At 48.8% G+C, this 10,552-nt stretch overlaps 1 protein-coding gene across 1 annotated transcript in view; it reads right to left on the bottom strand.

Moving 5' to 3' along the window:
- The window catches only part of LOC136372944 (GON-4-like protein), a 28,313-nt gene extending 18,032 nt beyond the window's left edge, over positions 1-10,281 (bottom strand). The window contains exons 1-10 of the mRNA XM_066337838.1: positions 9,940-10,281; positions 8,472-8,633; positions 7,608-7,804; positions 6,191-6,265; positions 5,754-5,804; positions 5,091-5,141; positions 4,659-4,754; positions 4,335-4,439; positions 3,456-3,623; positions 2,397-2,589 (exon numbers count right to left, since the gene is read on the bottom strand). Of these exons, the coding sequence (XP_066193935.1) occupies positions 2,397-2,589; positions 3,456-3,623; positions 4,335-4,439; positions 4,659-4,754; positions 5,091-5,141; positions 5,754-5,804; positions 6,191-6,265; positions 7,608-7,804; positions 8,472-8,633; positions 9,940-10,207 (1,366 nt within the window). The 5' untranslated portion in view covers positions 10,208-10,281. The remainder of the gene's footprint in view (positions 1-2,396; positions 2,590-3,455; positions 3,624-4,334; positions 4,440-4,658; positions 4,755-5,090; positions 5,142-5,753; positions 5,805-6,190; positions 6,266-7,607; positions 7,805-8,471; positions 8,634-9,939) is intronic.
- Between the last annotated feature and the right edge of the window lie 271 nt (positions 10,282-10,552).

Raw genomic sequence — 10,552 nt, forward strand, 5'->3', positions numbered from 1 at the left:
TTTACGGGAGCAATATCAAACCCATCCTCCTTTTAAACTGAGCTGTCAGGACCCTGACCTACAACCATCCCTATTCTGAAAAGCTGGCTTGATACACTGGGATCTGAGTTTCAGCTAAATTTAGAGAGTAAAGTCGTGTAATTTCAGTTTCTGTTTCATATTCAATTTGTACAGCTGTAAGCAACCAGTAAATACACGAAAAAAAAGGAAGCTGGGCCCCAGAGTTTGTTCCTGTTTATTTTCAGAAAGAAAAGAACTGTTTCTACCCCAAAAAACTGTGCCCCAAACAAGCACAACACACTGGGATTCAGGTGGATCAATGGTGAGCATCAGAGGTTAAATGCACCACTTCCCTTTGTGGCTGCCAGTTCCTGTGTGTTGGTGAGTAAATTATTTACAAGCGAGACACTTGAAGTTCAAAAACTCTCACAAAGGGCCATGGGGAGGATGAGGAAAGCTGATTGCAAGACTCATGCACAGGGTTGAAAAATTAAAAATTAGAGACAAGAATATCATGTATAAATAAAAAACAAAGCTTCAGGCTTTCAACACAGAATCACGGAATGGTTTGGGTGGGAAGGAACCTTGGAACACAAGCCCTGTGAGGAACGACTGAGGGAGCTGAGGTTGTTCATCCTGGAGAAAAGGAGACTCAGAGCTGACTTTATCACTCTCTACAACTTCCTGAAAGGTGGCTGTGCTCAGGTGGGGGTTGGTCCCTTTCTCCAGGCAGAACTGACAGAACGAGAGGACACAGTCTCAAGCTGTGCCAAGGCAAATATAGATTGCATAGTAGGAAAAAGTGTTTTAAGGAAAGAGTGATGAAGTACTGGAATTGTCTGCCCAGGGAGGTGGTGGAGTCTCCATCCCTGGATGTGTTTAAAAAAGGACTGGATGTGGCACTTGGTGCCATGCTTCAGGTGAAATGTTAGGACATGGGTTGGACTCAATGATCTTGAAGGTCTCTTCCAACTGAGTGACTCTGCAATTCCGTATTAATCACCCAGTCATTCTCCCATGGCAGGGACACTCTCCACTGTCCCAGGCTGCTCCAAGCCCTGTCCAACCTGGCCCAGGACACTTCCAGACATCCAGGGGCAGCCACAGCTTCTCTGGGAACCTGTGCCAGGGCCTCCCCACCCTCACAGGGAACAATTTCTTCCAAATAGCTCATCTAAACCTCCTCCCTGTCAGTATGAAGCCATTCTCCCTCATCATGTCACTCCATCCCTTGGGAATTGTCTCTCCCCGTGTTCCTTGTAGCTCCTTCAGTTCCTGGAAACAAACCCTAAAGCCTTCTCTTCTCCAGACTCAACATTCCCAATTCCCTCAGCCTTTCCTCCCTGCAGAGCTGCTCCATCTCTCTGATCATCCCTGTGCCTCCTCTGGACGGATTCCAGCAGCTCCAGATCCTTCCTGTGCTGGGCCCCCGAGCTGGAGGCAGCTCTGTAGGTACAGCTCTCACCTGAGCAGGGCAGAGGGGCAGAATTCCCCCTTTTCCCACACTGGGGGATCAGCCCAGGGCTCAGGAAAAGTTCTGAGCTCATATGGAACCTCCCAGGTCCTTCTCCCAGCGCCGCTCCTCCGCCTCATCCCCAGCCTGGATCCACCTCCCAGCTGCAACACCAACACCTGGCCTGGTTAAACCACAGAACCCCCAGTCCCCAGCTGTTGGGGAAGATGAATCAGGGAAACCTTATCAATATGACTGTTTAGCAAAAGATTCTGAAAATATGAAACCTATAATCGGGATAGAAATGAAAGCTGACTTTGAGTTGTAGGATACTGAGTCTTAGTTACTATAGAACCTGAAAACAATGGTCTAAATAGCTGCAGGAGAATCCCTTTGGATTGAACAATCCCTTTCTGCTGGCTGAGGGATCCACAGGTCAATGTAGCAAACAGAAGTTTAAAGAGTAGTTTTTAGAGTTTAAAATATAACACAGTATGGTGATATAGTAGTTCTTATAGGCTGTATGTAGATCCTATAGGATTTTGTGTCTTGTGTTCGTTGGTCACTGTAAATTAGAATATTCATCACAAAAGGAGATATAATGGATTGTAACAAGGACCTCTCTCTCTTACCTCTTCCTCCTCTCCTTCCTGCTGCTCTTAGCTCGCTCTCAGCCTTCCTCTTCCCCCTACTCTTGCTCTCTCCTACTCCATTCCCCCTGCCCTTTGCTCTTTCGCTCCCTTCTCACTTAGAACAGGAGGGTGTGGGCTTTCTCTCTCTCTCTTTGGGACTTCCCTCCAGCCCAGGCTGGCGGCTGAAGGCTTGTTACCCACCACCCTTCCAATAAAACCCCATATTCTAAAATATCCAGATCGGCAGAATCCCTTATCCCAGCCATCCGTGGATTCACCTACCCCCAGCCACCTGCCCATGTGCCAGGTACCTTCGTTCTCCACGTCGTCGTTCATGAGCCCCCCGAGCCACCTCTTCCACTCCTCGTCGTCGGCCGTGTTGGGGTCGTACATGTCGGGGGTGATGTCGGGCGCGCGCAGCTCGGCCTCCAGCTGCCCCAGGGGCACGTCCTTCAGCGGCCGCTTGGAGCGGGTCCTGAAGGCGATCAGGCTGTCCTCCAGGGGCTGCAGGGACAGACAAGGCCTTCCTGGGATTTTTAGCCTGGTCAAGCAAGCTCAACCCCTAAAATTATTCAATTCCTGCAGCAGAGAATCGTTTAATTCGGCAGGTTGAGAAAGCTGAGCTTTCGCTACTTCGCACATCAAGCTGCTCTCCTTAATAAATACACGTGTAACTCTATTATTGCTCATTTATCAACTCTTATCTGCCACCCAGGAAGCAGTTTGTACTAGCAATTGATTCTTTCATTCGTGTTTTACTCTGATTTTAATCTAGAGCAGCAGCCCAGCTCTGTCTCTGGCCCAGGAACACAGGGCAGTAAAGCTTCTCCCAGTATTAAAATGGGACACTGGGTCTCTTGAGAACCAAATTCCTCAGCTGTTAACAGTAAAAATTGTGCCTGCAAAACATAACTAAGGCAACAGGATAATTTTGTAAAGGAAAACTATTTTCTTTAGCTATGTAAATGTTACAGAGTTACATTTAACAGCTGAAACAACAGCAGTGAGAGACTTACCAGCATTAACAGTGTCATTACAAGGAACTAAAAGTCTGTGTCAGTAGCAATATTTTTAGCAGCTGCCTCTGAGTGTCCTGCACACTACAGAGATTCAATTTCACAGAATCAAAGACTCATGGAATAGTTTGGATGGGAAGGGATCTTAAAGATCATGTTGTTACAATCCCCTACCATGGGCAGGGACACCTTCCACTAGCTCAGACTGTTCAGAGCTCCATTGATTGTTTGAAGTTACAGGAGGAGAACAAAATGCAAAAAAAAGAGGAGCAGAGAACACCAGAAAGTCCCAGAAAACACCTAGGAAGTCCCCTCCTCTCTAATAAATTTTAACCAACAAGCCCAGCACTGTACCTGGTAGGAGTCCATGCAGACAGGGCTCGAGGCCAGCTCTTCATCCACTGCATGCAGCTTCTCCATGAAGGTGCTGTCTTTGGTTTGCTTGGGTTTGGGAGGTGGTGGGGGTCCCATGGGAACCACTTCAGCACTAATGTGTCTAACAGGTGTTGTGACCTTCTCCATCTAATTAAAAAGGCCCTTGTGTTAAAAGGTTATATTCAGAACAGAAATTTCCAAGGACAGAGTAAATCTCTTCTTCTGCTCGAAATGCTTCACAGAAGGACATGGATTTTTCCTATTACATTCACTTTGGTTTTCAGAAAGTACAAAGAAATATGAAGATTTGCTGGAAAGGAGACATTTGGAAGATTTGAGTATCAGTTTCAACATCACCAGAGCTGATAAACCTGAACACAAATTACTATGGCAGAATCCTCCCAGAAACAAACTCATGGTGAGTAGAATGTGGAAATACCAGTACAATATTGCTGCTTTTGACCCCAGTGTCAGTTCCCAGGGGCTTTCTGATTCTTGTTTGTTGATCCTCAGCCTGTATCACACTGCACCTATCACTCTTCTCTGACTGTGCACAGTCACACAAACACCTTTATCCTTTTACTAAACTCTTTCTGCTCCTAAGCCAAGCACAGGAAGCCATTCTCCTTCACTCCTCAGAAATGACCACAAAAATAATCATTATCTAAGGAACTGACAACTGTTTCCATTTCTTTCCAGAGCTATATTTTAGACTCAGCCCTTCGTGCACGGAAACGTGGCAATTGGGACCCTAAAGCCACTCAGCAGCTGGAATGTCCCCACAGCTTTAGGAATTGATATGTGGTTTTGGGGTTGGATTAATAAATTAGGAACAACGACTGTTTCCTCCAGCTTTACCTCACAGAGTGTCCCTCCTTCCTCATCAGAGGAGCGCCTTGTCCTGGACCTCTTGGCTCCACGAGGAGAAGAAGCTGTGCTCTCCACATCACTCTCCAGCAAGCTCTGCAGGGCAACAGAGGCAGGACACCCTCAAACCATCATGCCACAATCAATAACTGCTCAAAAGAACATTTCAAAGACTCTCTTTCAGCCAAATTAATAGTAGAGCATTGAAGAATGATTACTGGAAGGTCCTGGATGACTTACAAATGTCCACGTGTTAAAATAAAGAGTGTTCTCCTGCCTCAGGCACAGAGCTCTGTGTGCTGAACACACATTTACCTCTTCTGCAGTCTCATCCTCATCTTCATCATCAGGCTGGTATTCTTCATCAGAGGAATCATCTTCCTCCAGGGGAATGTCCACAAACTGAGGTGGCTACACACAAGAGAAAGAGGGTGACCACTGTTAACAGGCAGGAGGAGGAACTGCACTCTAAGGGTGCACAGTCAGAGCAAATATTTCAAACAGAGGAAACACCCTGAAGAAACAAACAAAAAAATTACTAAAAGTTTGGCAAAGGAAAGCAAGTGGTTTGAGGAGGTGCAAGAACAGGCACAAATGATTTAGTATTTATCTGATAGAAACTGCCTGAGCAGACACCAGCTCTGAGATGGTTTTAATATACGAGTCTGCTCCAGCTCTCCAAAAGATCTCTACCTCAGCAGGAAGCCTCCAACAAGGTCTCCCCTTTCCCAGCAAAAATTCACTTACCTTCATCTTGTTTGCCTTCTTAATTGGAGAAATATTCCATGTTGGAATCACCTGGGGACAGAAAAAACACTCGGGCTGTGTCACACAGGCAGGGTCAATCTCATCGATGTGAGGAGCACCTGAACTTGTGACCCTGATCTCCACAGCGGCCACACAACAACAGAGCTCAAACAAAAGCCTTCAAACCTCCCATGGGATCGACTCCAGGACAATGGACACTGGGAATTCACTGCCCTTCCCAACCCTGACCTGGCTCTGTGCTGCTCAGCTCAAATGAATCCTTTTTTAAAACACTGTCTTAACTGATTCTTTTCATTTCAAGACTCAAACCACATTTACACTTCTCTTAGAGGGTGACACCACCAAAAGCACTCGGAGAATAACAGGACAGGCTGAGTTGGAAGGGACAACCCCTGGCCCTGCACAGACACCCAACAATCCCACCCTGTGCCTGGGAACATTGTCCAAACACTCCTGGAGCTCTGGCAGCCTTGGGGCTGTGCCCATTCCCTGGGGAAAGAGCTTTTTCCTGATATCCAACCTAAACCTCCCTGGCACAGCTCAGGCCATTCCCTGGGTCCTGTCACTGTCACAAAGAGCAGAAGCTGGAGCTGCCCCTTGGGAAGGGGAAGGTGCAACAGGAAAAGCAGATGATTTACTTACCCCTCCTTTCTCCACAACTTCCTTCAGTTTGGAACGAGTCATTTTGGGCTCCTGAGAGTTTAAAACAAGACAACACCAACAAATTCAGTCTTTTCCTTAATGACAGATTTTCCCCAGCAACTCTTTACTCTGAAGCTTTTCTCTTTTTTTAAATTCATTACCTTTAAACTCACTACCTTTAAATTACCTTTCAGACATCACCACAATGACCTCAAAAATAGCTCCTCAATCTTTCTGTTTCGTAATTTACACTCAGACACTACTCACTTCATCCAAGTGGCAAATCTGATAATGATATCAAATTATTATAAGAGGGAAGTTACTTATTTGCACTACCTCTTCTCCTCACATCCCATTATGGCCCAGGAAGGCAGAGTGGGAAGGCTTTATGCATTTGGAGCAACTGATAAAGCAAACTGAGCAAGCTTTTTACTTACAAACAAAGGAATATCTTCTGTCTCACTGATGGCTGCTTTCATCATTGCCACCACGTGTTCATTTGTGATCACTTCCTAAAGGAACACACAAACCCAGGATGTTTGTTAAAGAGAAACAGACAATATAACAAGTATCACAATAAACTGCCTGGAAATATGATGGGGAAATACTCAGTGCTCAATAGGTTTTGTAATTACACTGTAGCAAAAATGATTGTTCAGAAATCAGGCAGTAAAACTTAAAGCAGCACAGCAGTGATTAAAACATTTGCACTACATTTTCTGTGAATTCTCCCCAGAATCAATTCCCAACAAAGAGAAAGAAAACAGTCAAAACAAAAGCCCACACCAGTTTCCCTGATATCAGTAATCAGTCATGTCATGTAATCAGTAAAACGTGCTGATCCCAGCCACAGGAGAAATGCTGCTGTGAAGCTGCAACAGAAAACCTACATCTCAATTAAACTTCAATCTTTAAGCACTCACAGGCTCCCAAAACAAGGGGGTAAATCTCTGGAGAAAGTACAGAGTAATATCCAGTCTTTAAAAAAAACTGTGCTACTGCATTCAGCAAACACTGACCATGTTTAGGAGAAATGAGGGAAAGCAGGAGAGACACAGTGTCCCAGCCTGCATTTTCTGAATGCCTCCATCAGGCTCCAGGGAAGGCAGGTGACTGTGAGGAATCTCAGCACATGAGAGAGAAAGGAATTAACTGGGGGCACTTGCACAGGAATCCAGGAATCTGCCTGAAAGAACCACGGCAGCCCTCAGGTTGTTTGCCATAGGGATGGCAAAAAGGGAATATCTGAGATTACCTGGAATTGAAAAATTCTAGCTGCAAGGGAAAACAAAAGGTATGATTTTTGATTCTGAGGGAAAAGAAATCCTATTTCTCTCCAGATCACAGTTTGGGTTGAACTGAAAAGACTCAACAGAAGTGCAGAGTCAAAGATTCACCCCAAAGCTGTGACAGCACAAATACTCTTCTGGCAGCTCCTCTCTAACTGAGAGTTGTGTTATGGACATTAACTAAAAGTGATGCACTTCTGTCAGCACCACTAGAAGTCTATCAGAAATTTATGGAGAAACAGCTCATTCAGAAAAGGAAACAGAGTTCACAGGCTGCTCACATGAGCCCAGAAGGATCATTTTAGTTCAGTTATTCCTGCTGCTGCTGCTCAGGAAATGTAAAACAGGCCCAGGTGCCATGGGGAAATTGAGATCAACACCTGATGGCAAAGCAGGTGAGTGGCAGGGACACCACATGATCCAGCCATATCACGTCACAGATGTTAACCCATGACACATCTTCACAGATTTATTCAGGGGAGTCCCTCTCTGTGGATTTATCAGCAGAGATCAGGCCGTGGGTGCTGACCAGGAATGAGGAATCCAAGAGCCACCCCAGACTCACGTGCAGGATGTTCCTCACGTTGACCACGGTCAGGTTGTGCTGCTTGGCTCCATCCTCCAGGGTGCGATCCAGGGACTCGTCCAGTTTGATATCACAGGACAAGGAGCCCTCCTCCTCCAGGCTTTTCCCTTCTCTTTTCCTTTTGCTTGCCTTCCTCCTCCTCTTCCTCCTCTCCACGTCCTCCCCATCCTGCCCCTCTGAAAAGCAGCAGAAATGGAATCTAAAAACCTCAGCTGCTTCGCATCCAGCACGTGGTGAGAGGATGAGTTTGAAAATAAACACCAGAATTCTGCAGCTACTGAGACAGCAAAGCTTCCATCAGCTGATGTGAAACCACCCAAACAGAAGCAGCCATGAGAACCAGAAAGGCTTTTGAATGATGGACTCAAGGTCTGCAGGACCTGACTGAGGTACCCGAGCACATGGAGGACACGCAGCTGCCACCTCCTCCAGAATGATTTCTAGAATGGCCTCAGCAGCCTTTTTACACCTTAACAATGCTGCAGAACTCCAGGTACCACACAGCAAGAACAGGTTACAGCTTCCAGGACTTAAAAAGTGTTTTCCCTGCTTTGCTGACTCAAAGAAAGAAAAGAATCATCATTTTCTCTGAAGCAGAGCAGTGAATTTCAGTAGCCAAAAATTGCAGATCAACTCCAGCAAGGTCTACTGTCACACCTGTACTTCACTGAGACACTGAATTATGGAGCACGAAATGGGAACTAAAAAAAACCCCCACACACCTACACAGCCCCCCAACATCTTCACAATTCCAGAGTTTGCTGTACCAGTCACAATATTTATCCAGGGGAATGAACAGCCCCAAATCCAAATTTTCCTCATCACCCTGCTGAGACCACTCACCAGCTCTGGTGTTCTTTGGTGGCTTCATCGTGGTGGGATTTCTGGCAGCCACCTGCAGGGAGCTTTTCCCTGGAGACTCTGGCACTGCAGCAGGGTTTTCACTTGGATAGGGATCCCTCTGAGAACTCACTTCTACCTCTGTGTACAGCTTAGGGATTTTCCCTGGAAACACAACACACAGCTGGAGCCAGATACACCAGAGGGAAACACAGAGCAAAGCTAACACACCAAAATCTGTGCTACACCTAACCTTAACAAATTAATTTCCCATTCATTTTCCATTGACTTCCCCATTCAAACACATCAAACCAACTACACAAACCTAACTCAGCCACGGGTGTGATGCAGCTGCACAGGGCAGCAGCAGCTCCATCCTGCTGGAAACAGACTCAGGCACAGAGATCTCATTCCAGCTATTTCAGCCTTGCTCCCTCACTATCAGCTGGGCACAGCCACGCTCAAACCCACCCCTGTCACATGAGCCAAGTGCCAGAACCTGGTGATCTGCTCAAAACATGGTTGTAGCCCCTCTTGTACAAATGCAACTGCCACAGGAGGGGCAGGCACAGCCAGGGGGTCATTCCCAGCTGGAACAGTTCAGTTTAGGATGCATTTTCCCAGCCGTGGGCCAATGAACCCACATGGCTGCAGAGGTGGCTACAAACCCCTCAAACCCTTCCCCTCCTGTTCTGGGCAGGTCCCACAGCCTAGAAAACATCTGGGAACTGTCCTGTTCCACCTCCAGACACAAACTCAGCTTACAGTCAAATCAGGGAGCTCATCACAGCAGCATGAGAACCAGAGACAACAATCCTGACTGAGAAACACAAAATCCATCAAGTCTGAATGATCACAGAGGATCACATCTGGTGTCAGTTCCCTGCTCAGACAAGGACATCCCAGAGCACAGGATTGTGGCCAGATGGGTCTGGCACATCCAGGCAGGGAGCTCCACAGCCCCTCTGGGCTCTGCTCAGAGCTGGTCACTGCCCAGGGCACGAGTTGTGCCTGCTCTGCCCCTCCCTACACCCAGGGACACCTAGGGACACCCAGGGACAGACAGGGACACCCGGGGACACCCAGGGCTGAGGGCTCCTCTCCGGGCTGAACAGCCCCAGCTCCCTCAGCCTTTCCTTACAAGAGAGATGCTCCAGTCCCCTCATCTCTGGCTAAGAAACAAGGCCGGACTGCCCCGTTCCCATAGTCACAGAATGGTTTGGGTGGGCAGCGACCTTAAAGCCCATCCAGATCCCCCCTGTCACGGCAGGGACACCTTCCACCTTCCAGGGCGCTCCAAACCCTGTCCAACCCGGCCTCTGGCACTGCCAGGGATAAGAAAACATCGGGAAACACCTCATTTTCATTCTAATCTATAACACTTCCTAGGAGAAATATAAAAAAAAAAAACCAAAGCAAAATAAACACCACAAAATCCCAGAGCCCCAAAGCAGTCACCCCTTCCCGGTACCTTCCGCCGCCGCCGGGCTGCCGGGCCCCGCAGGGAGCTCCTGCCCGGGTCCCGGAGCCGCTCTCCCGGGAGGTTTCCTCCCGCCCTTCGGCGAGGCGTCCCCGGGCCCTCTCCCCGCGGGCCTGCCACAGCCACCGCCATCGGCAGCGCCGGTACCGGCGGAACCTCCGGGTAACTCCGCGTCCTCCCCGCGCTCCCTGGGGCTGGGCGGCCCCGCCGCCGCCGCTCTGCGCTTTTTGCAAGGCAACATCTTCAGCGCCAGCGCCATGGCGGCCGCGGGGCCGCTCGGGGGCTGCTGCGGGCCCCGCTCGGGCCGCCCGCTCCCGCTCCCCGCGCAGGAAGCGGAAGCGGCCGCGACTCGCCCCGCGCATGCGCGGCCGGTTCCCGGCGGAGCCCCGGTGAGGCGGGGCCGGGGGTGGGGGGGCACCGAGCGCGGGCACCGCCATCTTCAGTGGGCAGCGCCGCCGGTCCGGTTCCTCACACGTATAGAGACACACACACACAGAGACACACACACACACACACCCCGACGGCGCCGCTGCCCGCCGCAAGCCCCCCGCCCGCATCTGCCGTCGGGGCTCTCCCCGTGGAGCACAGCCCGCTCCGCCCGCTA

The sequence above is a fragment of the Sylvia atricapilla genome, chromosome 30 (assembly GCF_009819655.1).
Source record: "Sylvia atricapilla isolate bSylAtr1 chromosome 30, bSylAtr1.pri, whole genome shotgun sequence".
NCBI classification, from domain to species: Eukaryota; Metazoa; Chordata; class Aves; order Passeriformes; family Sylviidae; genus Sylvia; species Sylvia atricapilla.